Source organism: Drosophila melanogaster, chromosome 2L (genome assembly GCF_000001215.4).
Source record: "Drosophila melanogaster chromosome 2L".
NCBI classification, from domain to species: Eukaryota; Metazoa; Arthropoda; class Insecta; order Diptera; family Drosophilidae; genus Drosophila; species Drosophila melanogaster.
This window is the reverse complement of record NT_033779.5, coordinates 7437434-7463545: the sequence shown is the minus strand read 5'-3', so window position 1 is coordinate 7463545 and position 26112 is coordinate 7437434. Positions and strand designations below refer to the sequence as shown.

The window sequence follows — 26112 nt, the reverse complement described above, 5'->3', positions numbered from 1 at the left end:
ACTCTTTGGTGGCGAAAATGTCAGAGGTTTCTACGGAGCTCGTAGATTTTTGGATTTGGTCAGCTGCCGATTATCCAAACCATTTTCCGCCATCAACAATTATTTCTTTTATTTATGTGCGGTTTATAGATATTTTTTATTCGCCTTTTTTTTTGTCAATTGAGGAAAGCCTTCATCGTTTTTGGCCTTGAAATGAATTCGCATCAAATCGCTTGGAATCTTAAATTGTACAAATAATTGTTTGGTTCAGTTCAGTTTTGGCCAAGGAAAACATTTACCCAGCTTTGTTTGTTATACTTAATTTCGAACACTATTTATTTGGGCTTTGTTTTCTTTAAATTGAATAAATAATTACATTTTACTATAAGGTTAAACGCGGGAACGAAAAGAAATATCAATTGGTAACTTATTGCGGACTTTAAAAATGATTGCTTTATTTTTAAACAGATTTGTTTTTTCAATTTCAATTTGCCTGAAACCTTTTCTTTTCACTATAAATCGATTTAGGTATTTCACTTGCAAATTCTCACTTTTGTATAACATTTTGTGGCACATACTTAGCGTTGCATTGCGTTGCACGTGTGAAAAATAAACAAACAAGTTAGGATGCATTTCATTTAACGCCGGCGCCATTGTCATAGAAAATCTAAAAACAAAAACGCAAAATTTCGGGGGAGACACTCTGTTATTGTTTCGACTGGCTGTTGTTAGTCAAATTGTGCGACAAAAATTCTGAGCCAGCCAGCCAGCCAGCCACATGATTTGTTGCATTGTGGCACGATGTTGGGTTGGAGTCGAGTGCTCGAAACTGGGCGCTCATTAGGCCGGGGGTATCCATTACGCAATCTCGTTTGCATTGTTGAGTTTACTGGCAGCAGATGAAGATGATGGCGGCACTAGTTGGCCCGTTCTCTTGTTTGAATTTGTTTATGCGCAGTTTCGTTAATGTGGACTTTTGTCTTTCTGCATTCTAACATAAATATTATGATAAATATGGTGTTTATAATAGGATTTCGAAACGCTACTCTTCCAAGCTCTATACATGTTCTACCTCTTCAAGCGTGTTGACTGCTTCTAAGCACATTACTTATTTGCTTTGTAATTAATTGATCAAATATAGATTAGGATATGATTCCCTTAGATAACAATTGATGAACTCAAATTAAACCAGTTGCCATAGCAGCACAGCAAACAAAAGCAATTACCATATCTCAGCAATTTAATCTGCGATAAGCTATGCACTTCAGCGAAATGAATCCAACTCAAATTTTGAGCGTTAATTTATTCGGATTCGAGCAATGATCCGCTGCGGATTGGACATTTTTCGCGGCTGCCGAGGACGATTCCGCTACTGGTTGAGTGCCCGGGATTGCTATGATTCCATTTCGTTGATGGTGGCCATTGCCTTTGCTTTGGGCATCACACCGTTTCTGGTGAGGCGAAACGCGCTGGGGGAAAATTCCTTAGAACAGTCGTGGTATGGATTCCTAAATGCCATTTTTCGCTGGCTACTGCTCGCCTATTGCTACAGCTACATTAACCTGAGAAACGAGAGCCTGATTGGCTATTTCATGAGGAACCATGTGTCACAGATAAGCACACGAGTCCATGACGTCGGTGGCATTATAGCGGCCGTGTTCACCTTTATATTGCCGCTACTTCTGCGAAAATACTTCCTGAAATCTGTCAAGAATATGGTGCAGGTTGATACACAACTAGAACGTTTGCGAAGTCCTGTCAATTTCAATACGGTTGTAGGCCAGGTGGTCCTGGTCATATTGGCGGTAGTTCTCCTGGATACCGTCCTTCTGACAACTGGCTTAGTTTGCCTGGCCAAAATGGAGGTGTACGCTTCGTGGCAACTCACCTTCATTTTTGTCTACGAGCTCCTGGCCATTTCCATCACCATCTGCATGTTTTGTCTGATGACCAGAACGGTTCAGCGCCGAATCACCTGCCTTCACAAGGTGAGTAATGAGAAGATAACAATATTGTTGTACTGAGTTTAGTATTTACTATGTGTCCTATTCAATTAAAACATCCCAACTCAATACGGTGTAGTGAGTTCATCTACAGCGAATAACCAGCCATCCAATCATCATATATCACCTGTCAATCAGAGTAATCCCTCGTTCCCTGTGCCCAAAGGAGTAAGCTGAGTGGAGAAATCTGATCAGCTTATGGCTAAAGCAATGGCCAGGAACGATTCCCCATCGATATCCTTCACCTTCATTTCCATATCCACCCAGTCACCGAGTGTGACCAGATATGCGATTACTCGAGTGTCTCTTGATAATGAAGACAATGAATTGCTCGTCACGAAGCAAACTCGCATGAATGCTCACGCTCTTGATGGGAAGTATCTTTAAAGTCTAGCGACTGAATTAAACTCAAGTCGTATCCGTTTTCAAGGACACGGTGATGCTGATTCGGTTTATGTAGAGAATCCATTTTGCTTTTGCACATAAACAATTCTTTGCCAACGTTCTATAATGGTGTCTTACGAAATACATTTAGTCAAATTTGTTGTGATTTTCTTTCCATGTACCCCCCAAGATATACACATTACTCACTTATTCTTATTTTGTCTTTTTTATTAACATAATTTATATCCATTTTATTTGTTTGTGTGCATAAAATTTCTCAAAGCCATCACTGGCAGCTTGATAGAGTGAGAAAACGATAACACTTGTTGCTATTGCCCGCCACTTGTTGTTGTGAGTCCTAGACAACATGATAATGAGCTTTCGCCAGCCGGCATTTCGTTTTTATATCCCCTCTTCACCCACTTCACGCGACCCCCCGTCCTTTTATTATCCTTTAGCTCACTTCGTTTGCATCCGTCGCGTGGCAATCGCCATTTTTCCTATTCACCAGCCAGTTCGCGTTGACACTTTCATCCGAACGGTTGTGCGATTCGCCGTGCTCTGTTTTCATTTCCGCTTCCGGTGTGCATTAGTTCGATTTCGCCACTATGTCCGCCCTGCGTCGGGTGCGCAAATACTTTATATCCTCTCAGGTCTACGAGGCACTGCGTCCACTATTCTTCCTAACGTTTCTATACGGACTAACGCCATTTCATGTGGTCAGACGAAAGATGGGGGAATCCTACTTGAAGATGTCCTGTTTCGGTGTCTTCAACATCTTCATTTACATCTGCCTCTGCGGATTCTGCTACATTTCATCCCTGAGGCAGGGAGAATCCATTGTGGGATATTTCTTTCGCACCGAAATCTCCACAATCGGCGATCGTTTGCAGATCTTTAATGGTTTGATAGCTGGTGCTGTGATTTATACGTCGGCAATCCTAAAACGCTGCAAGCTTTTGGGCACACTGACCATTCTACACAGCTTGGATACGAACTTCTCGAACATTGGAGTACGTGTGAAATATTCGAGAATATTCCGGTACTCGCTACTGGTGCTGATCTTCAAGCTACTGATCCTGGGTGTTTATTTCGTTGGAGTTTTCCGGCTGCTCGTCTCCCTGGATGTCACACCATCGTTCTGCGTTTGTATGACATTCTTTCTGCAACATTCGGTTGTCTCCATAGCGATTTGTTTGTTCTGCGTGATTGCCTTCAGTTTCGAGCGGCGCCTCAGTATCATCAATCAGGTGAGTGTGGGGGTAATGGTTATCAGTACGACCAGCAAGTACAGGTAAATATTTACCTGCAGCGAGTGAAGACAGCGCGTCTGGGGATGCGTGACTTGGATTCTAGTGGGGGATTCGCTATCATCGCTTTTATTACTCAACCACAAATCAAGTGTGAAAATTAATTTATGTAAAGCCATGGTTACCAACCGTATACTCCCATCAAACTAGATTATTTGCTATGTTTCCACTAGACATGTTTAGTAATTACGTTTGCTTTTTGGATGGAGGTGGTCAGCAAATAACACTGCCTAGACTGTTTTACCAACAAGGTCTGCTGGCAATGGATTAAGTTTCTCTATTGGGAATGTGAATCATTCGATTAAAATGTGTTGCCTACGTCAAGGCGCTTAAATAAATTAAACACTTGGTCATTACTACATACCATTCCATTTTTCCATATTTAATACATTTCAATAAATACACAATCCGTTCAGCTTTAAAGTACAAGATGACCAAAACAAAGACGCCATTTCGTAATCACAAAAATCTCATTTCTCTTCCCACTTTGCTGTTTCGAATATGAAATGATTAAATTTCAAGGCTTCTGGGAACTTAGTGCTTATCATAAATTTGCAACAATATTTCTCACCTCTACGCATTACCTAAACCAACCGAAAATGTCAATGACCCCTCATAACCGATAAAACGAATGAGTAATATCCGATGTCTTTAATAATGGCCATAATTCCAACGTTACAAACCAAATCTCATCTACACGCAGAATATGAAATACTAAAGCCTGTCGAACAATTGACATAAATTCATTCTCGCTCTTCATGGAAACCGTGAAATTAATTTGGCTTAAGAGGGTCTCTGGTCACCCATTGATCTAAATAGGGATATAGACATGAAAAACTTCCCTTAACGTGGGGAAATCGTTGGTTTGCCTTGGGGAAATAATTCCCTGGCGGGTTGCGCCATTAATTAAAATGCAACAGCTAGAGCTAATAGGTTAATGGTCGAAACATAAGCGGACAACAGCTTGTCTAGACCCGAGGTACATATAAAAATGGGAAAATTATTTACTTTTCCAAACCCACCCACAAATTTCCTGGTCCGACGACTCCTGGTAAAATGCAAATAATTTGCGGTCCCTGGCGTCAGTCGCCGGTTGAAGCTCAAACGAAGCGGTCATGGACATTGAAATGGCCAAGGAGCCGGTGAATCCAACGGATACTCCGGATATAGAAGTGACTCCCGGTCTATGCCAGCCCTTGCGTCGTAGATTTCGGCGATTTGTTACCGCCAAACAGCTATACGAGTGCCTGCGCCCGGTGTTCCATGTGACCTACATCCACGGACTCACCTCCTTCTACATTAGTTGCGATACTAAAACCGGAAAGAAAGCCATCAAGAAAACCATTTTCGGCTACATCAATGGAATCATGCACATCGCCATGTTTGTCTTTGCCTATAGCCTTACGATTTATAACAATTGCGAGTCGGTGGCTAGTTACTTCTTTCGATCTCGCATTACCTATTTCGGGGATTTGATGCAGATAGTGAGTGGATTCATTGGAGTTACTGTCATCTACCTGACTGCCTTTGTCCCAAACCATCGATTGGAGCGTTGCCTTCAGAAGTTTCACACCATGGACGTGCAACTCCAGACGGTGGGAGTGAAGATCATGTACAGCAAGGTGCTGCGATTTAGCTACATGGTCCTGATCTCCATGTTCCTTGTAAACGTACTCTTTACCGGCGGCACCTTTTCGGTTCTCTATTCCTCGGAAGTGGCGCCCACCATGGCCCTGCACTTCACCTTCCTCATCCAGCACACGGTCATCGCCATTGCCATTGCGCTCTTCAGTTGCTTCACATATCTGGTGGAGATGCGACTGGTGATGGTCAATAAGGTAAGGGCGGCACTTAACCGTAGCACAGATTGGTGGAAAGAAAATTGGAACAACTTATTTTGTTTTCCACAGAATGATAAATTATTCCAGCATTTTCTATCTCATTCTAAAAAACAATTTAATACTCCTTCTTAATATGTGTATATATATAATCAAGACCATTACAATCAAATGCGTATCGTTTAGCAACTATTCAACTAGTTAGCTGCTTTAATTGTGCATTTCCCATGAGTACACTAAAATAGTAACGACATAATATTTTTCCATTTAGTTCGCCAGTGTTTTCAATTTCATTCAGCTGATTCAATTAAATTAATTAGCCCACACAAACAGTGACCGTGAACCCGCCAACCGGAGGACATCAACTCCCACTTTATAATTTCATAACGCTGGAAACCCGCAGAAACTACCATTAAATGAGAACTTTGTCGGTGGCTGATGGACGGGTTTACATTACCTGACCTGTCAACGGCGAATATTTAACCGCCATGACGTTCAAGGTGTGGATCATAAATACTTTAAAAGCCAATCACTGACGAATTGTATCCGGCGGCGCTATAAAAGCAAGTTGTACTGGACTCTTATGGAGTTCTTTCTTTTTCGGCAACAATGCAATGCATTGAATACATACTATAAATATTTTAAAAATACGTTGAAAAAATGTCATTTTACTTTTGCGAAATATTCAAACCTCGAGATGCTTTCGGAGCCGAGCAAACCTTACTTTTGTACACCTATCTACTCGGTTTGACCCCTTTTCGTTTAAGGGGTCAGGCTGGTGAGAGGCAGTTTCATCTAAGTAAAATCGGCTATCTGAATGCTTTTCTTCAGTTGAGTTTCTTCAGCTATTGCTTTTTGGCCGCTCTCATCGAACAGCAGAGTATTGTTGGCTATTTTTTCAAATCGGAAATTTCTCAAATGGGAGACTCACTGCAAAAATTCATCGGCATGACTGGAATGTCGATACTGTTCCTCTGCAGCAGCATTCGTGTTAGATTGCTGATCCATATATGGGATCGTATTTCCTATATAGATGATCGTTTTCTCAACTTGGGCGTATGCTTCAATTATCCCGCCATTATGCGATTGAGACTTTTACAGATCTTCCTCATTAATGGCGTGCAATTGGGCTATTTGATAAGTTCCAACTGGATGTTGTTGGGTAATGATGTGCGACCCATTTACACAGCAATTGTGGCGTTCTACGTGCCCCAAATATTTCTACTAAGTATTGTTATGCTGTTTAACGCTACATTACATCGTCTCTGGCAACATTTCACTGTACTGAATCAGGTGGGTTAAGCTGAAATGAAAGTTAATCTTTAACAAAAGAAACCATTTGCTTGTTTAAAGTCAGAATTTACCCGCTAAGCTCATTAAGCCTTTAAACTTCACAAAGCACTAGCTCTTCAGATAATTAAATATATATCCCTCTTATAACTTATTAACACTATCCGTCGTTTTACGAGCCTCACAATTCATTAGCGTTGTGAGATTGTAATCCCATTTTGCTTATTCCACGGACACAATGACTTCATTGAGCAGCCATTAACCATGTGGCTCCTTAGGCGATCGGTTGGAAAATCGGGCAACCGACCACACGACGTATACACCTGCTATCGATTGACTATATTCATGGCACTTTGTCTCGGAATTGTGCCTTACTACGTATCCATATCTTCGGAAGGCAGAGGAAAACTAACATCCTCGTACATCGGCTACATCAACATCATCATACGAATGGCCATATATATGGTCAACTCATTCTACGGCGCCGTCAATCGGGATACGTTGATGTCCAACTTTTTCCTTACAGACATATCCAATGTGATAGATGCTTTGCAAAAGATCAATGGAATGCTGGGAATATTTGCCATATTACTTATATCGCTATTGAACCGAAAAGAATTGCTAAAACTGCTGGCCACATTCGATAGACTTGAGACGGAGGCGTTTCCACGGGTGGGCGTGGCAATGCACCAGGTTGCAGCTAATAAGAAAATGAATCGATTGGTTATAATCCTTGTTGGCAGTATGGTGGCATATATAACCTGTAGTTTTCTGATGATCAGTTTGAGAGACACGACCACATTTTCTATCTCAGCAGTGATTAGTTTTTTTTCACCACATTTTATCGTGTGCGCGGTTTCTTTTCTGGCTGGAAATGTAATGATTAAGTTACGCATATATCTGAGTGCACTTAACGAGGTTAATTTGGCTAGGCATTTCTAAAATTTTAACTTATATTTTCTGTTTGATTCTACTTACAGGTGTTGAAGAACCTAGCCCATCAATGGGACACCCGAAGCCTCAAGGCAGTGAATCAAAAACAGCGCTCTCTACAATGTCTCGATTCATTTTCCATGTACACCATTGTAACCAAGGATCCTGCGGAGATTATACAGGAGTCCATGGAGATACATCATCTCATTTGCGAGGCAGCTGCCACGGCTAACAAATATTTTACCTACCAATTGCTGACCATTATATCCATAGCATTTCTGATCATCGTTTTCGATGCATACTATGTTCTGGAGACGCTACTGGGAAAATCGAAGCGCGAAAGCAAATTCAAAACTGTGGAATTTGTGACATTTTTCTCGTGTCAAATGATTTTGTATCTGATCGCCATAATTTCCATTGTCGAGGGAAGTAATCGAGCCATCAAAAAGAGCGAGAAAACTGGAGGCATAGTGCACTCCCTACTCAATAAAACCAAAAGTGCTGAGGTCAAGGAGAAACTGCAGCAATTCTCCATGCAGTTGATGCATCTGAAAATTAATTTTACTGCAGCTGGTCTGTTCAACATCGACCGCACATTGTATTTCACGGTTAGTTGCTACACATATCTACATATTTTCGCAATTTTCCTAATGAAACAATCATTTACAACAGATCAGCGGGGCCTTGACCACTTATCTCATCATCTTGCTGCAGTTCACATCCAATTCCCCGAACAATGGTTATGGGAATGGCAGCTCTTGCTGTGAGACCTTCAATAATATGACGAATCATACGCTTTAGATGTGCTATCGATGTCATTACAATATGGGGGATGGAAATCGAAGGAAGTCGATGGAGTCGGTGAAATGGTATTGAATACGTCCAGCAGAATGTGTATTTTTTGTAAATGTTATTGTTGTTGCTAAAAAAAAGTGTTTTCTGTCAATATAAACCAACGATTGGAAATAAATTTTTAATCGTTTACATAGATAGTCTTTTACAGGGGTAATCAGAAGTAAAGAAACTTCGATGTTGTATTAAAACAAGCACATAAATTGGAATAAATTTTTATCAAACTATGTATGGCTGTCAGGATGACTAACAAGTGTATGTAAGAAACATATTTTTTCTGTTAAGTTACACCAATGTTGGTACAAATGAAAAACAACCCTTTCTTGCTGTCCATCAACTAATTAGCAGCAAGTACCCCCGAAAAAAATTGGGCCTATCAGCCACTTTGCGTGGTCGTTTAATAGGTGGCGTAAATTGTTTGCCAATTGTAATGAATAGCCGTTGCGGAGAACATTTAGTTGGCAAAAAAATGGACATGTCACGAATTCCGTTGAACTCGTTGAACTTGTATGTAAATGACCTTGACCACCCGTATCCCACCCGCTCGCATAAGGTTAATTAAATATTTGCTACTATTGATATTAGTCTATTAAGAGTGCGAAGGTGTGTGTTAGCGCTTTAACGATTTTGATATATGATATATCAGTTGTGTCTCGAGTTGACACAAAGGTAATCATCATCATCAGCCGGCAAAGACTTCCGTTGTCAGTTGGCGGAAAATACGCGAGTCGAGCGGACGTTACACCTCCAGCGAAATTTTCACAAACCATATCAAACGGTCTTATCAATGGCCTTTAAGTTGTGGGAGCGCTTTTCACAGGCGGACAATGTGTTCCAGGCACTTCGACCGCTAACATTCATATCGCTATTGGGCCTGGCTCCATTTCGTTTGAATTTGAATCCTCGCAAGGAGGTGCAAACATCGAAGTTCTCCTTCTTTGCCGGCATAGTGCACTTCCTGTTCTTCGTCCTGTGTTTTGGTATCTCCGTAAAGGAGGGAGATTCCATAATAGGGTACTTCTTTCAGACCAATATCACCAGATTCAGCGATGGAACCCTACGCCTGACTGGCATCCTGGCCATGTCCACTATTTTTGGCTTTGCCATGTTCAAGAGACAACGTTTGGTCAGCATAATACAGAACAACATAGTGGTGGACGAGATATTTGTGAGGCTGGGCATGAAGTTGGACTACCGCAGGATACTGTTGTCCAGCTTTCTCATATCCTTGGGCATGCTGCTGTTCAACGTCATTTACTTGTGTGTGAGCTACAGCCTGCTGGTCAGTGCCACCATATCGCCCTCATTTGTGACTTTCACAACCTTCGCCCTGCCGCACATCAATATCAGCCTGATGGTCTTCAAGTTTCTTTGCACCACGGACTTGGCCAGGAGCCGGTTTAGTATGTTAAACGAAGTGAGTGTCATGGGACTTTATTGCGCATGCAGTGGCATAATGTATGGAAAAAAAAAATGCGATGGATTAAATCACAAACTCTCTTCAAGTTAAATAGTTTGCAAACTTGGAGAGAATAATTTTTGTAGCATACTTTTTATAACCAGCAAGGTCCCAGTTGAATGTGCATTATTTAGTGTAAAAGCTAGCTTATGATATATAATTTAATCTTTGACAGATCCTGCAGGATATTTTGGATGCCCATATAGAGCAATTAAGCGCCTTGGAACTCTCACCCATGCACTCGGTTGTCAATCACAGACGCTACTCACATCGCCTACGAAATTTGATTAGTACGCCAATGAAGCGGTACAGTGTTACCTCCGTCATACGCCTCAATCCCGAATACGCAATCAAACAGGTGTCCAACATACACAATCTGCTCTGCGACATTTGCCAGACCATCGAGGAATACTTCACATATCCGCTGCTCGGAATCATAGCCATATCCTTTCTGTTCATTCTCTTTGATGACTTTTACATTTTGGAAGCCATTCTGAATCCCAAACGACTGGATGTCTTTGAGGCCGATGAGTTCTTTGCCTTCTTCCTGATGCAGCTCATCTGGTATATAGTGATCATAGTGCTGATCGTGGAGGGCAGCAGTCGGACTATTTTGCATAGCAGCTATACGGCAGCTATAGTTCACAAGATTCTCAATATCACCGATGATCCAGAACTCAGAGATCGACTTTTCCGTCTGTCCTTGCAGCTGTCGCATCGGAAGGTCCTTTTCACAGCCGCAGGACTTTTTCGTCTGGATCGCACACTGATTTTTACGGTGAACTAATGTTGAAAATAATTAAATATTTTATTTATTTAAGTGGTTAATTTTTGCAGATTACTGGTGCTGCCACGTGCTACCTCATTATCCTAATTCAGTTTCGATTCACACATCACATGGACGACACCAGCTCCAATTCAACAAATAATTTACATTCCATTCATCTCGGCGATTGATTAAAATTATATATACACATTAATCAATTAAATTTAAACATAAAGTGTCCTAACGTACAGATGAAAAATAAATTAAAGTTTTCCAGCTCGCAGTAAATTACATTTTTTATCCGTATTTTTTAAGTTATGATATAATATTTAAAGCAAGTAAACATTTCAATTGCACTTAATCAGTACGTTACGTATTCACGTAACGTAAGCCAATCGACAACAACAAGCTGGTTGCTACGTCACTGACTGTGTTGCTGGCTGACATGAGCTGCTTGAATTTCACTAATGAATTCAAATGGATAATGCTGGCCGAGACCCATTTCGAAGCTAAGGGCTGGCTTGACCCACTTCTGCTTGCTCCACTTCACAACATTGCAACATAATCTGCAGCGGTAACTGACTTTTGGCCACAACTGATAGCTAATCCCAGTTAGCACGCCATGTGAAAGGAGGCAAAAGACTAATCCAATAAGGAAGCCAGCCTGAATACGCACTGAAGCAATGACATTTTATTGTTTTATTGCCTCAGACTGCAATCCATGGGTGTTTTCTATGCCATTTGCTGGGGAGTTGTGCCCCTATGATAGCGAAATAAAACAAAAAAACAGTTGAAACTTTGCTCTGATCGCTTGTCGATTTTCGCAGCTTACAAGTGTGTGGGGTTAGTCGTGAATGTTCGCTGTTCACCCAGTGCTAATCATCACGATTAGCCGCATTGATAAGGCTTCGACAATTTGTTATCAATTCGGATTTCTACTTTACGATTTGTTTACTTTTCCACAAGCCACCCGATTCGTATGCGAAAATTCGCAGTTTTATGAAATCTAAGTGCATAGGAATTTCTTTCGCTGATTGTGATTTTTTGAAATGTGACCCAGTTATATTTGCTATTCGACTGAACAATAGAAAATATGTTGACTCTTTCAGTTCATTCATTTCATTTTTATATCATTTGATATTTATTAGATGTAAATATTTAAAAAATATATATATAAGAAACTAAAATATTTGTAAACGTATTTAACAAAGCAAATGGTTCAATTTAGATTATTTCCAAAAATTTATATAAAGATGGTGACACTGTTGTTTCTGACTACTTCTTCCCTTGGATGCATTCTACAGTTTTAAAGTCGTACTCGCGTTTCAGATTGTATATTGTTTAATTCAAAATTCAATGGCACAACTATGAAAAGCCCAAAGCGCAAATTAACCCAAACACCCACTCGCACACACACATACACACCGTTGCTCGGATACTCGGAGCTCTTCTCAAGCCCAATTCCATATACATTTCCATTTCCATGTGCCGCACTTGACTGACATTCATCGGCCGCCGAGACCGCTCCGCTCTGCTCGCGGTCCGTTCGCTGAGAGTCCGCCGCACAGTCGCATCGAAGCCGCCGGGCGAAGCGGTACCATTTTACGGCATTTCCCAGGGACTCGTGTCCACTTTTCCGGCCTCTGTGCAAAGAAATCATCCACGTGCTCAAGCGTTCTGTCCACATCCTTATCGAATTTCAATTTCCTCGCAAGGAAAATCAAAACGTAAAAAAAAAACCGAGGAGCCTGTGATTTGTTTCTATTTAGCAAATAAAAGTCAAGTGAGTGCCTTTAAAAGAAAATAAAGGAAATTTGGAAAGACAAAAGAAAACTCCTTTCGCAATATCACGTAATTTCTTAGCGCTTCCTGCTTTGTTAACACATTACGTTTTGGCTTGATTTGGCTTAATCGCCGGCAGACTTATTAAGATTACAGGTCATTAAATGAAATTAACTCGACAAGAATGAAAAATAGTCGCCAGACAGAAAACCAAATATATATGTATGTACAGTGGCAATCTATATTATACATTCTTTTTGTGTTTATACTGGCTTTGTGTGTCGTCTCCCTTTTGAAGAAATAAGAGTGCCGGAATGCAAAACAAAGGGCTTCCAGCTTGGACTACGAGGCGACCTGTTGATTGTGCGATTAATGGTCTAAAATTAGTCCCAGGGAAAACAGCTGCTCAGGAAAATATTAAGCATGCGCCCCGTTGACGAATTATGTTTTGTAGCTTGTATTTTTACATAAAACGAAATTGGGCGATGATAAATTATAATGAAAAAATAAAAAAATCTAGTATATGTTTTGGAATTTTCTGCAAAAGAACGGCAGCTGATCTTATTTGGTATATAAATAAAAAACAAAACAGTGGTGTACAAAACACATTGCGTATGCGACCTGTTAACCATTTAAAGTTCAAGATAATTAAATATCAACTTGCTCCCAACTAATTGCAGTTGCGTGTGCCTTTATAAGATAATAAATATCTGAAAAACAAATAATGTAAATACTCTAATAGAAAACCAACGAATGTCTTAAAAATTGCAAATTAAAATATTTATTTAAATTTTCTTTATTGTATGCAATAAAGAGCCAAAGAAACTTCACATTCATTTTCCAGCTATTCGCTAATTGAATAATCAATGCCCAGATTGGCGAATCCTCAATAAATACAGCTGTTCGTTGGCAAATTACTCATGGGACCCGTTTAAATATAGTTCAAGATAATCGAAACTAGCCCCTAATAGCATGTTCATTAAAGTTTCGTTTAAGAATTCAACTCATGCTGGACAATTAAAGTCAAATCAATTAATCAATTCACAATGAATTAATTAAAATCTCAAAGGGCTTAAACAACTTTAGTTAATACTGAAATCTTGGCTACGTAAAAGTGGCATTTAAAGAAATTTTTTGATTTAAAGTTCATTAAAAAGAAACAAAATAACTTTCTGCAGTTCAGGGACCTTTAAAAGTACCAAGCCTATTTACGGTTTAGCCTTTCGCTCTTTATTTATAGTTGTTGGCTTTTTTTTAAATCGTCGTGTGTATTTTCGTACTTGAAGGCTGCGAAAACTCAATTACATGCCGATAGCTCGTTATCAAAAAATACTCGCCCAAGCATATGTGAATTTGCGAACTGCGTCAAATCTGTAAGTTGCGGTTTATCTCAATGGCAGCCTTTGTGGTTAAATGGGGTTGAAAAACATCAGGAAAAACTGAGAAGGTGTTGACTTGTCTCACATCCAGTAGACGATCTTAAAGTATCGGGTTTACTGCGTCTGACTTAGTACTTAGAATTTCCGTTTCATATCAAGTGCACTTGCACTCAGGAAGTTAACGCCAAAAAGGCAGATAATTCTTGCTAGAATGTTTCAGAATGCATTCACTTTCGATGTGGCATCACTTCAGAGTTCAGTGTTCTCGGTGCATTTGCATAGAATATGAATAAAGCGTTCGGAGCATTCATAAAAATGTTAATATAGAAGATCAAGAACCAGAGAGTATGACAAGAGCATGCCTAATTTAATAATGAATCAAATATACCGGTCACTAAAATTTAAGCTTAATTAAACGCAATTATTCAGTGTTGCGGCTTCGAGCTTCAAGAGCGAATATCAAAGAACTGCACTGAAAAAAAAACGTATCTTGCTATAAATATTTTCTCACAAAAAGAGATATTCCTGCTAAAATCTCTTAGATTTCCATTCAAAATCTATCCTCGTTATGTGCGGTATTGCTCTTGATCTAATTGAATTAAGCGAAAAATGCGGGATGAACTCTACGTGATGCACCTGTCCAACGTCCATTTCAATTAAAACTCACTTCAGATTAATTGTGAAGACAATAAAAAGGCGCCGACAAATGCTCGACAGCTATTCATCATTCAAAAGACATAATCATATCAATTTACCAGACACCAACCAGAACACAACTGACACGCTCCCAAATAAGCATATATATATGTATATATGTGTATATATATATATAGATTCCTACTCGTATTCATGTGCAATAACGCAAAGTGTCAAAGACCCAACCATAGCTCACTGCGGGGTCAATTGATAGACTCAATTATGACGATATATCACAGAGATGCGAACCTGTGGCATATGTACGTACATATGCAATATTTATGCTCAAGTGATACATAGTGTTTGGTGATGGGAACTCTGGGCAGATTGGTCAAATAATTGCCAGAGGATGGATTCCCGATAAGCGATAAGTGCAGTGCAGTTCAATTTCCTCAATTGTCTGTGGCTTCCTCATGGGTCTGTTTACCTAAGAGTTCAGAATCCGCTTATCGGACCACAGTGAATGCCCCATATAGGAAAATTCGCCTACCGAATGCGATCATAAAATATTTTATCCACATTCATGCATGTTATTCGTAAACGAAATGGATAATTACACGTATTGCTTGCAATGCAGCTTCAAACTATCATAACTAATTAAAACACATCATCGTTGAGTGTCGGGGGAAGCTTTGTAATTATCACCACTGATAGGGGATTCGACTATAGTTCTGTATATATGTACACATATACTTACCGGACTTAGTATATTCTACATGAGTGTAAACAGCAATTGAAAGTCACGCTTTGCTTAAATTGATTCAATTATATTGATAAAAATAGACGCTATGGGAATTCGTCACTCAATAAAATGCTGCGCTTTTTGCATTTTATTTGTATTCAATTCTTTGTTGATTTCTTTGTTCGCCATACTTATATTAATATGTGACTTGATGCATCTGTTAATAAGAGATTTGATTCTACATTTTTTTTATTCTTTAACTAGCACTGCCTGAAAGTAGGCAACATGAACATGAGTTCACAAAATAATATTGTGTAAAGTTATATTTTAAATTATTGTATTATGATTTGTTCATAATGATTTTATAATAGAAAACTTATCAGTACATTCTCAACTTGCACTACATTTATGAGTTCTTTCATTTGATCCATTTTTATATGTTGGCAAATAGACTATCAATTTATCCATTTTCATTGATGTTTCAATGACTTGCATATCATTACAGCCACCATTAGGTATCCACACACCATCGCCCAGCGTGAGCCATGCCAACACAAAACAGCGCAATGTGGGGCCAAAAAAGTAATCGCAAATTAATTATCGGCATTTTCGGCTTTTGCCTGGGACTATTTGGCATATTGTGCGGCATGTTCTGGGTGGACCTGTTCGATTGGATCATGCACAAGGTAATCCCAGTCATTGACAGAGGTTCAGTTAAGTTCATTTCACTTCACTCCAGTGTTAGCCCGGCCAGCTGCATTCGATTAGTGGCTAAAGCCAATTGAAAGTCAAAAGAAAAACAGCCGCCTCTCAATTGGCGCGAGTCAAAGATCGAGGAAAACTCGTTGAGATTTTCAATTAATACCAATTGCGGCTTCTGTTCTTCGACAGGAAATGGCTCTGGCCCCCGACACACGTGTCTATGAAAATTGGAAGAGTCCGCCAATTGATCTCAGTCTGGACATCTACCTGTACAACTGGACGAATCCGGAGGATTTCGGCAACCTTTCCACAAAGCCCATTCTGGAGCAGGTGGGTCCTTATCGTTTTATCGAGCGACCCGATAAGGTGGACATTCACTGGCATCCAGAAAATGCATCCGTCACTTATCGCAGGCGCAGCTTGTTCTACTTTGATGCGGCGGGCAGTAATGGCAGCCTGGACGATGAGATTACCACGCTTAATGCAGTGGCTCTGGTAAGTATCCTATTCCCTTTTATTACATAATATAACTATAACTATACATTTCCATTTCAGTCTGCAGCCGCCACAGCCAAATATTGGCCACCAGTTAAGCGCTCCCTTGTCGATGTGGGACTAAAGATGTACGGTGCCGAGATGTCTGTCCAAAAATCGATCGATGAGCTGCTCTTCACCGGTTACAATGACGCAATGATCGACGTGGCCATGGCCATGCCCATTTTTGGTGATGAGGTGAAGGTTCCATTCGATAAGTTCGGTTGGTTCTATACGCGCAATGGAAGTGCCGATCTTACCGGAGTTTTTAATGTCTTCACTGGCGCCGATCAACTGGCCAAACTGGGTCAGATGCACTCGTGGAATTACCAGGAGAACACTGGATTCTTTGATTCCTATTGCGGTATGACCAATGGATCCGCCGGGGAGTTCCAGCCACAGCATCTGAAGCCCGGCGATAGTGTTGGTCTATTTACGCCCGATATGTGCCGAACTATTCCGCTGGATTATGTGGAAACTGTGGATATTGAAGGACTGGAAGGTTATAAATTCTCAGGCGGACCACGATCTGTAGATAATGGTGAGTCTTGATAAGAATTGATTAATTGTGAGTACCCATTCTATTAGAGATTTATATTTCAGGCACCCAGTATCCTGAGAACCTTTGTTTTTGTGGTGGCCAATGTGTTCCGTCGGGTGTGATGAACATCAGTTCCTGTCGCTTTGGATCTCCTGTTTTTATGTCCTATCCACACTTTTTCAACGCCGATCCTTACTACCCAGATCAGGTAGAGGGCTTGAGTCCTAACCAGAAGGATCACGAGTTTTATATGGTTGTGCAGCCAAGTACTGGTATTCCCCTGGAGGTGGCTGCCCGATTTCAAGTGAATATGCTCGTGGAGCCAATCCAAGGCATTAGCTTATACACTGGAATACCAAGGATATTTTTCCCACTCGTATGGTTCGAACAGAAAGTAAGAATCACTCCAGATATGGCAGATCAACTGAAGGTGCTGCCCATTGTCATGCTCTCCGGACATATATTCGCCGGAATTTGCTTGATCGTAGGCATAACTCTACTCTGCTGGACTCCGGTTCAGATTCTATTGGCTTCCTGTCGAAATCGTAGATACGATCTGAGGACCAAAACCAAAACGAATGGCCAGTATAAGAGTCGCTCTCAATTCTCCAGTGCTGAGGAACTGAAGTCCAAGGCCTCCACTTTGGTGTGCGAAAAGAGTGTCAAAGGATCTCCGGACAGTTCTCCGCTCCTCGAAAAAGGCCGTAAGCCAACCATTATTAAATCCCAGACGGGTGAAAGTGTGGCCACTGCATCCACAGCCATCAGCGACAATAAGCAGGATTGAACAGAACCGCCACATTCACGCCATTTAGATAGTTAAGCCGTCCTAGTGCTTTAGTCGTAGCTCATAGTTTAGTGACACTCTAAAACACCCAACTGAAAATTGCAAGCATTCCCGTGCCTATGCCAAAGATTAGATAGCCTTCGAAGTCGAAACGTCTGGTGGACTTCGCTTAGCTAACGAATACTCTTTTTACATTCCTTAGTTATTAGATATGTTTTGTATTAAAATGATTTCTTGACCCATGGCTTTCGTGTCAAATAAAATCTTCAACTACAAAGGAAATTATCATTTTAGTAGGTTAAGTGGGTAAGATTGCACATAACTATTTTTATTTCATTACAGCTCACAACGTTTGTTTTGAATTTTAACAACATTTTTTTCATCTTTATTAGTTCAATAACAATTATACAAAATATATAGTATATATGGTATCCACTTTAATGCCTAGCTCATGAGCTTGTATCGTGATCATTTTAATTATTGTGAATAATTTTCTTAACCTTACATTTAAAGGGCAAAGAGACTATTACTTAACGTACGACAATATTTGCAATATCACAAATGACCCAACTTAAGTGACTAAAATACGAATCGAAAGGGGGAAGGGAGGATTGTGCGGATTTGGGGGGTTAGTTTTGGACTATTCCTTGTACTATTACTTCTTCATCTTATACCCCTCAGTATACCCATAGCTGTCAGCCACTAAAAAAAAAAAAAGTTAAGTTTATTAGTATATAAAGCCTGATATTGCTGTTTATGAATATCTTACGTTCATAATCCTTGGAATAGCACTCAAAGAATTCGCCCAAAACTTTGCCGTGTGGCAGTTCCCATGTGGCAGAACCACCGTATTTCGGAGGCAAAGCCTTCGCCTCAATATGGGAGATCAGGGACTTGTAGTCCTTGCCATGGAAGAAGATCTACCAAATAGGAATTTATTACATATAACTTAACATTATTTCATGTATTTCTTATTCAAACTTACCCTCTTGCGCAGCTTTTCGCGAATGAATGGCTTGAATACGGCAAAGAGCATATTGAATATATATGAATTATTCACTATGTGAACTGCTTTCAAACGCATGCAGATGCATTCTTGAATGTAATCCAGCAACATGGCGGCAAATGACGGTGTAAATTGTGTAATGTGGCTAAGTGGCAGCCCTGCAAAATGGTTAATATGTATTAAGTAACTTGTATAATTTGTATTTCCTGCCTAGAATTTATTACCTTCCATATCGATAATGACAACTGAGCCGCAAATTTGTGAGTAGGGCTCCACCATAGAACCCAGTACGGTCAATTGAATGCCGCGGAATAGATCCACCAAGGGCACTTGCGATGGCTTCCATTTTTCTGGAGTAATTCAATTATTTATAGACATTTTTTTAGTTGTTTTTAAGAGCCAAACTTACTGCCAGCTTCCAGCACCAAAAGCCGACGGCCGTGTTGATCTCTTTGGGGCAGCAAATTCAGAATATTTGCCTCGAAAACGTTTCTCAACTTGCTGGGGATTATGTTCTCGCAAGCGGCTCCATACTTCAATTTCATGTGATAAAAGTTCTTGAGCTGTACATAATGTAAGAGAAAATAAATAAAAAATATATATATTTAAAGCTTGCATGTTTCAACAAATTACTCACCCTTTTCAAGGCACTTTCTGGATAGTAATGGGTGGGACGCAGGAACATCATCATATACTCATCATCCAATGGCAGGTTCAGGTACTTTTCATCTATTAATTTGGAATTTTTTTTTTAAATTTTATTAACCAACGTGCATGTGCTTTCACCCACTTTGAATGAGTTCCCTGAGTTCCTTGATGGCCTGCTCCTTGACGCCGGGCACTTCCCGCAACTCATCCTGTGCCTTCTTCAGTGCCCATTCCGGCGCTTGTTCCTTCTCCATGCGGATCTGTGCCGAGCCCAGATCGATGTAGGGCAACTTGTGCTCATCGTAGCTAATGCACTCTGCCTTGCCCATGGTGTGGATATGTTGTGTGATCTGGATGCCGCGATCTGGCGCTAGTTGTTCACCGGTTCAAGCTGCGAACGAGAATGAAGTTGTTTTGGTCTCGGCTCAAACATTTTGAGTGGTTTGGCAACCATTTCCTCAAAGCGATTGGCACAACTGGGTTACTTCCGCAGCAGGGCCAAAACCCCAAGCAGAAAGCAAAAGCGGCAACAGTTCAATGCCTCGCTCCAATGGAAACTGTTTTAATATATATAAATATACACATACACCTCGATGTTTATGTATGACTCAAAACTGATCTTCATAGGCAAAAGTCGCCGAAAACCGCCACAACGGAAGAAGAGTTCGCCGGACAAACGGGTAAATATATATAGATATAGAAATAGATAGACTGATAGACAATAGCACCCAAAACTGGTCGCAAAACGTGCGTTCGATGGCCAAAATCGTTGGATACCCTCACCGCAAAGGTTATAGAAATTCGGTCAGGGCGTTTGCTGCACTTCTTAGGTCATTTATCATGATTTTTTTAAAGACTTGTCATATCCTAACGGAATTAAATTATTTAGATGTTTAAATTTGTATAAGTGTGCCATCAATTTGTAAAAATATTAAAAGCACCAGCAAAGAAGAGTTTGAGTGCTGAAATTTAAGTTCTTTTTTATAAGTATGTCATTATAATAGTTTTATAGCTACATAAAGTCAACATTAACTTTTAACAAATACACGTTTTAGAACAAAGAAAAACATAACTATTATTAGTTGGATTTTCTTAGTCTTTGAACAGTCTTTGAACACTCGATCTCTCTATATGTATGATACATATCAACAAGTACGTGTCTCGACTGTTTGGCTCGCAGACGACTTGGCAACACCTTGGCTGCTAAAACAAAATTGGTCAAAATCGACTCGATGACGTAGCACTTGTGATCTATGCCCTGTCATGAAGGACTTGACAATGGCACAGAAAAATTCGGACTCGAAGTTGAGAAGTTAAAGAACTTGGTCGGTGGATTGAGCCGCAGAGTAGTGCAAATCGGTGTTGGCCATTAAATTTGATTTACTGCTGCTCTTATGATTCAAAGCAATTAGTACGTTTTTTTGATATTGACTTTTTTGTGCGGTCAACGCGAATGAAGGTAAAAGTCAAGGCCAAGAGCAAAGATTGTTTGATATTATTAGTATAGTATAGTAGATTGAAGCCGTAAAACTTGAAAAACTTGGAGCCAGCATAGAGGTAGATTTGTCATTCCGGCAAATGCGTTGCGGCTTTTTAATTTTCGTGGCTTCCAGAAATTTCGTCAATGAATCTTGGGTAATTTATGCTTTTATTTATTTTGGGCCTTTGTGTTTGACTTGGTCTTTGCCGTGGAGTTCAACAGCCCATAAAGTTATGCGCATACTAATTTGTTGGTCAATCTTGTCTTCTGATGTTGTAAAATCCAATTAAAGTGGGAAAATGAGTGACAAAAATTTGGGTGTGACATGCGAAAATAATATAATAAAAAAAAAAAAAAAATAAAGTAAAATAATCGTAATCTTGGTTTTGGGACATTTCCTTGGCACAGGTTTCGTGAGTAAAATAATTGACAATTAACCGCACGCAATATGTCAAGTGAATTGACAGAAAACGACAGAAAAAAGGGTTAATATCATGTAATAATGTGTCAAAAAAATAACACATCCGTATGTGCAATTTACTAAAGTTTGAACTTCATTTAAGCTAATTTGTTTATCACAGTAGAACTAATTAGCCAAGTTTTATTTAAATTTCGTCACATTATCTGACAAATAGCGAATTGGTGCTAATTGCGAGGAAATGAACTTTGCTTGGTGACTTAATATCATTCTGTTCGCGCCTTATGCATTTAGAAAAAATCGAATTTAAATTTAGTCACCTATATCGGTTAGTGCCATTGTTCAGAATCATAGTGACTCAGCTTAAAACGAATCCGGTTTTTATCGTTCCTTCAGTTTTAAGATATGTCGGTTGAGTAGGGAGCAATCAAGTTAAATGGAGTTTTACTTTTAAGTGATCTTGTGCCTCAGGGACACGTTTTAAAAATGAATGTAAATATTTCCACTGATATTTATCGTTCTTTGGGTAGGGAATATCATTGTGAAATGCTTATAGGCAACAGAATCTATATAAAAACGAGATTCCACAGACCTTGGTCTTAAGTTCGAGTCATCGAACGCATCCTTGAAAGTGATACCTGCTTTTAATGCCTTTTTAACTAGTTTAGTTCATTATTCCTTAAAGGGAAAGTTAAAACGAAAAACCGGTACTCTGTTCAAAAAGTCCTTTGATGGAATTTTTTGCATTTCGTTAAACTATAAACACTTATCTCTGACTTGTAAACTGATATCTGATATCTGATTTATAAATAGCTTCTGGACTTTAACGAATGGGTATTTTGTACTTCACAATTTTAATTAAAACAGAAAAATACCTCAACAACAAAACCCGTTCTCAGCTAGCTTAATTGTGAGCCCTGTTTGTTTTTTTTTATGACCCACAAAAGTGTACTGCGAACCCAACCTCCCGGATGCACTTTCGGCAGAATCTGATGTTTTCCATTGAAGGAAAACTTTCAACCGTCGATCAAAGTCTGACGCAAGCAAATAATTACCACCGGCGTGCTCCGTGCGATACCCATTTAATAGCTGGCATTATGTGCCCCAACTTCACCTGCCTCAACAATTGTGCTCCACTGGGGATTATTTCACTTTAACTGCTTGAACTTATGTGGCCTTTCGTTAGCCTAGACGCAACCGAATCGAACAGAGGCGTTTCACTTACTGTCACTGGCAAGCGGAAATTGTGGCCCCGAGAAACGAATTGCAATTGGGCATTAATCCAGTAGTAGTCGGTCGTTTAAATAAGCTGATAACTGGTATCGCAACGCAGAAGAAAACAGAACAAAGGAACATTCAAATTCAGCTTGAAAGTCTAATCGGGTTATGTCCACTCATATAAACGAGCTATTATTGTATATAGATTAGCAAACAACAGAAGTAATCCCGAAAGCAAACTGATGTCTAATCAATTCCAACTTAACTGCCGGGCATTAAAGTATTAGAAAGAAAAATCCAAAACAATGCTTTTTTTATAAGACGAAAAAAAATGCACTCAATACTCCGAGCCAACATGATATGCATAAATAAACAAGTCATATGAAAAATGATCAATACCATCAACTAGCCGGCTATTTGATGCAAATTGCTGTTTTTCCTTATGCATTTTACCATTTTGCAGCGCCACAAATGACGAAGCAAAATGCAAAGCCAAATAGATATAGAAAATTCGAAGTTATAAATACCCTTGGGAAGTTTATCTAACAATTCCGCTGTAGATTTTGTTTTCATGACAGATTCAACTACAATTGTTTATCGTTTTTTACAAAACGTGAAAGCGATAAGACATGAACATGCCAAAAGCATATAAAAAATAATGTTAGTTTTATATCGCAAAAACAATCTTTTAATTCGACTCTTTAATTAAATTGTGTCTACAAACAACTATACTTAATCGATTGAAAAGTATATGTACACTGGCTTAACTGCACCATTAATCAATCAAAATCTTAGCTTTAATAGAGAGTTTATTAAAACTAAAACACCTCGGCTATAAACTAAATGATCCAGCTAATAAATTACAGCCCACTTTGCTATCGGCTTAGTCGCGCCCCTGATTTTTAAATGGGTCAATCCAGTTGGTGAATACGGTATATATAGTACAATGTCAGCTCTGATCAAAAGTCTAATGCATTTCTCGTGCCTTGCATATCAATCTATTTGGCTAAGTGGAGGACTTCGTTTTTTAATGTAATGATATAAACATGTGTGATTCCATAGTAATTAGACGGTTATAAGCCAATCAATGAAAGCGATCAAGGCATTAAATGCAAATCGGTCTCAATTATCCGCAAGCTAGGAAATATCCAGAATAACCTGTTTAGGGTATCAAATGACTTTTGAACTTTCAACAACCCTAACGATGGCGACTTTAACTATTTAATGGTTTTTTTTATAGAACAACTTAAGATGTAAGAATGTTACTTAAGGCAAATTAAAAGCACGTGCATGCTTAAATTACTACTGCAATATAATAATGGTATTTTTATAGATTTTTATAGAACAACTGAACATGTTAGGTCGTTACTAAAGAAACAGTTTGTTCATACAGTTCTACTATAAACTCTTGCAACAACATGATCTGGGCCAACAACAGTAGGCAAATGACACTACGATTCAGCACCTGCATTACTTGGCTCATTCACTGAACCGACTGCTCAAAAGATAAATAAATACTCGACTCGAATGATTCTCGAGGAGCAGGAATAGCCGGTTTCGATTTCTTTCACAATGCCAAAATTAACAGACTCGATCGTACGAACGTGGCTATAAAAAATCGCCTTCGGTTCCAAGTACGAAGTCGATAGAGTAGTATTCAGAGATATGTAAATTTTCAGATTCAATAACGGCTTATTGTATATTTTCGCAAGTCTATGGTATGGTATCCTTCATTTGACAAAATGTTAACAATTTGGGTAAATTTCATGCCCACACACAACACGATCGGCCGTAAGATGTTTAACTGGTTTTGAGTTCACTTATTTTTTCGGCGGCTGAGAACCCACAAGGTCGCTTGTTATATGTGTATATAGAGAATTAAGCGGAGTTTGCAATAGTCAAATATGAGATCTAAATAAAATGCCCAAATCGCGATGTTAATACGGGCAAATCATTATAAACTCTGTCAATGTTTTAGTGTCAATAGAGCAAATGTTTTCATTGCCCACTGAATCGGCTGATTGGGGTCTGAAATATTTATAAACTACGACCATCGATCCCTTGAATAAACAGAAATTGAAGCCAGTTGGAGCGAGACAGAAAATTGTCACTAATGCTGGGTGCGAAAGGGACATCAGTACCATCAATTTGCATTTCAATTGTGTTACATTTGCATGCATTATGAAGGTGACAGTATAACCACGCTATAAAGGACGGCTTTGAAAAGTGTGTAGTTAGCCTTCAAATTATCTTAATGCGAAGAACAGAATACTTTGAAGAAACTAAATTAAATAAATTATTTTTAAATTTTATCTCAGCTTAAGTACAATATTCCTGCATAAAAATATTTCTCAGCGTTCTCTATTTTAAATGAACAAGCAAGAAAACTAACAAACAATTATAGCTTATAATTTCAAATATAGCACTGTGCATACCGTTACAAGTTATCTCAAACGCTTCATTAAGTTCAACTATGCACAATTAAAATAGTTTCAAATTACCACACTGTAACGACGCTGCAACAAAATGCTCAGCAAAAGCACTACAAAGTAACACTTTTTTTCCATTATTGTGCGCCATTCAAAACGACTTCACTTGCCACAGCGAAACAGCTCTTAAATAATTTGGAACCACACATTTTCACACACTCAAATGGTGTAATATGCCAACCACCCGCCCATCTGCCTTAGGCAATTCCCACTTTACTTAGCCACACAAATATTATCAGCTACCGAAGATCGAAGTGCCAAAGTGGTGAGCTTGCGGAGATTATGAATGGTAATATGGTCTGGGATATATAGATGACCATCGGGAGGGCGGGGCTGTTTGGTATCGAGACGCACGCGCTGACGAAATGCAGCCAAGTGGTAATTGTTTTTATGGCCAAAAGCCAGAGAGCCATAAGTTGCTTGTGGCACGCTGGCCGGGTAAACCAGGTGCGGTGGGGGCAGAAAGTGTGTCAACGGCGCTGCGCATGCGCATTGCCCAAAGGCAAGAGTGAAGTAAAATCTACGAGCACAATGGCCAAAATGTGCTTTCTATGGAGCATAATGTTGTTAACGCAACTTACCGCAAAAATACACACAAAATTACACGCCTCGAACGGCACGGAGATATTCAATTTTTTCGTTTTCGTTTTTTTTTTTTTTTGCAAAGGTAAATTCAAAGATTTCACGTTTCACTGTTGGCAAACTTTTGCAATTGGCCAAAAAAGGCAGCGGAAGAGGCGGAGGAGGTGGAGTTGCTGGGGGGTTGATTTTCGATTTTCCTATGCGGACAGGACGCGCAATATAAGGTGCGAATATTGGCGGAACAAATGCGTTAAATGCGGCGACGTCCAAATGGCAACGCGGTCAAAACAACTCTGAGATTGAAAACCGCTCTCGAGCTCTTGTTATTAATTAACTGGCCAACTCAAGCTTGAC

General features: G+C 39.5%; 4 protein-coding genes across 15 annotated transcripts; 3 read left to right on the top strand and 1 right to left on the bottom strand.

Moving 5' to 3' along the window:
- Positions 1-1298: 1298 nt before the first annotated feature.
- Gr28b (Gustatory receptor 28b) lies at positions 1299-8720 on the top strand (the record flags this gene model as incomplete). Of its 5 annotated transcripts, none has more annotated exons than NM_139357.4 (3): positions 1299-1967; positions 7785-8345; positions 8410-8720. In NM_139357.4, 3 exons carry the CDS (start codon positions 1299-1301, stop codon positions 8536-8538), a joined length of 1359 nt encoding a protein of 452 aa, NP_647614.2. In that variant the 3' UTR covers positions 8539-8720. The 5 variants fall into 5 exon arrangements, with proteins under 5 accessions (NP_647614.2, NP_995643.1, NP_995642.1 ...); NM_205921.3 differs by lacking the exon at positions 1299-1967 and adding an exon at positions 2904-3616; NM_205920.3 differs by lacking the exon at positions 1299-1967 and adding an exon at positions 4792-5514.
- Positions 8721-9333: 613 nt separating this feature from the next.
- Positions 9334-11026, top strand: Gr28a (Gustatory receptor 28a). The gene is made up of 3 exons (NM_078780.5): positions 9334-10006; positions 10224-10826; positions 10886-11026. The coding sequence occupies exons 1-3, from the start codon at positions 9377-9379 to the stop codon at positions 11003-11005; spliced, it is 1353 nt and encodes a 450-aa protein (NP_523504.2). The 5' UTR covers positions 9334-9376; the 3' UTR covers positions 11006-11026.
- A 1275-nt stretch (positions 11027-12301) lies between these two features.
- Positions 12302-18191, top strand: santa-maria (scavenger receptor acting in neural tissue and majority of rhodopsin is absent). 2 transcript variants are annotated; one of them, NM_164752.4, is made up of 5 exons: positions 12302-12597; positions 15859-16039; positions 16245-16550; positions 16611-17130; positions 17193-18191. In NM_164752.4, exons 2-5 carry the CDS (start codon positions 15899-15901, stop codon positions 17915-17917), a joined length of 1692 nt encoding a protein of 563 aa, NP_723277.3. In that variant the 5' UTR covers positions 12302-12597; positions 15859-15898; the 3' UTR covers positions 17918-18191. The 2 variants fall into 2 exon arrangements, with proteins under 2 accessions (NP_723277.3, NP_609121.2); NM_135277.3 differs by having other exon boundaries at positions 12302-16039.
- Positions 17664-26054, bottom strand: CG5973 (uncharacterized protein). Of its 7 annotated transcripts, none has more exons than NM_001273268.2 (8): positions 25758-26054; positions 19714-19962; positions 19561-19652; positions 19333-19486; positions 19148-19273; positions 18903-19081; positions 18687-18837; positions 17664-18619 (listed from the first exon to the last, which is right to left on the bottom strand). In NM_001273268.2, the coding sequence occupies exons 2-8, from the start codon at positions 19898-19900 to the stop codon at positions 18573-18575; spliced, it is 936 nt and encodes a 311-aa protein (NP_001260197.1). In that variant the 5' UTR covers positions 19901-19962; positions 25758-26054; the 3' UTR covers positions 17664-18572. The 7 variants fall into 7 exon arrangements, with proteins under 7 accessions (NP_001260197.1, NP_001162901.1, NP_723275.1 ...); NM_001169430.3 differs by lacking the exon at positions 25758-26054 and adding an exon at positions 21790-22752; NM_164750.2 differs by having other exon boundaries at positions 18277-18619.
- Positions 26055-26112: the final 58 nt, after the last annotated feature.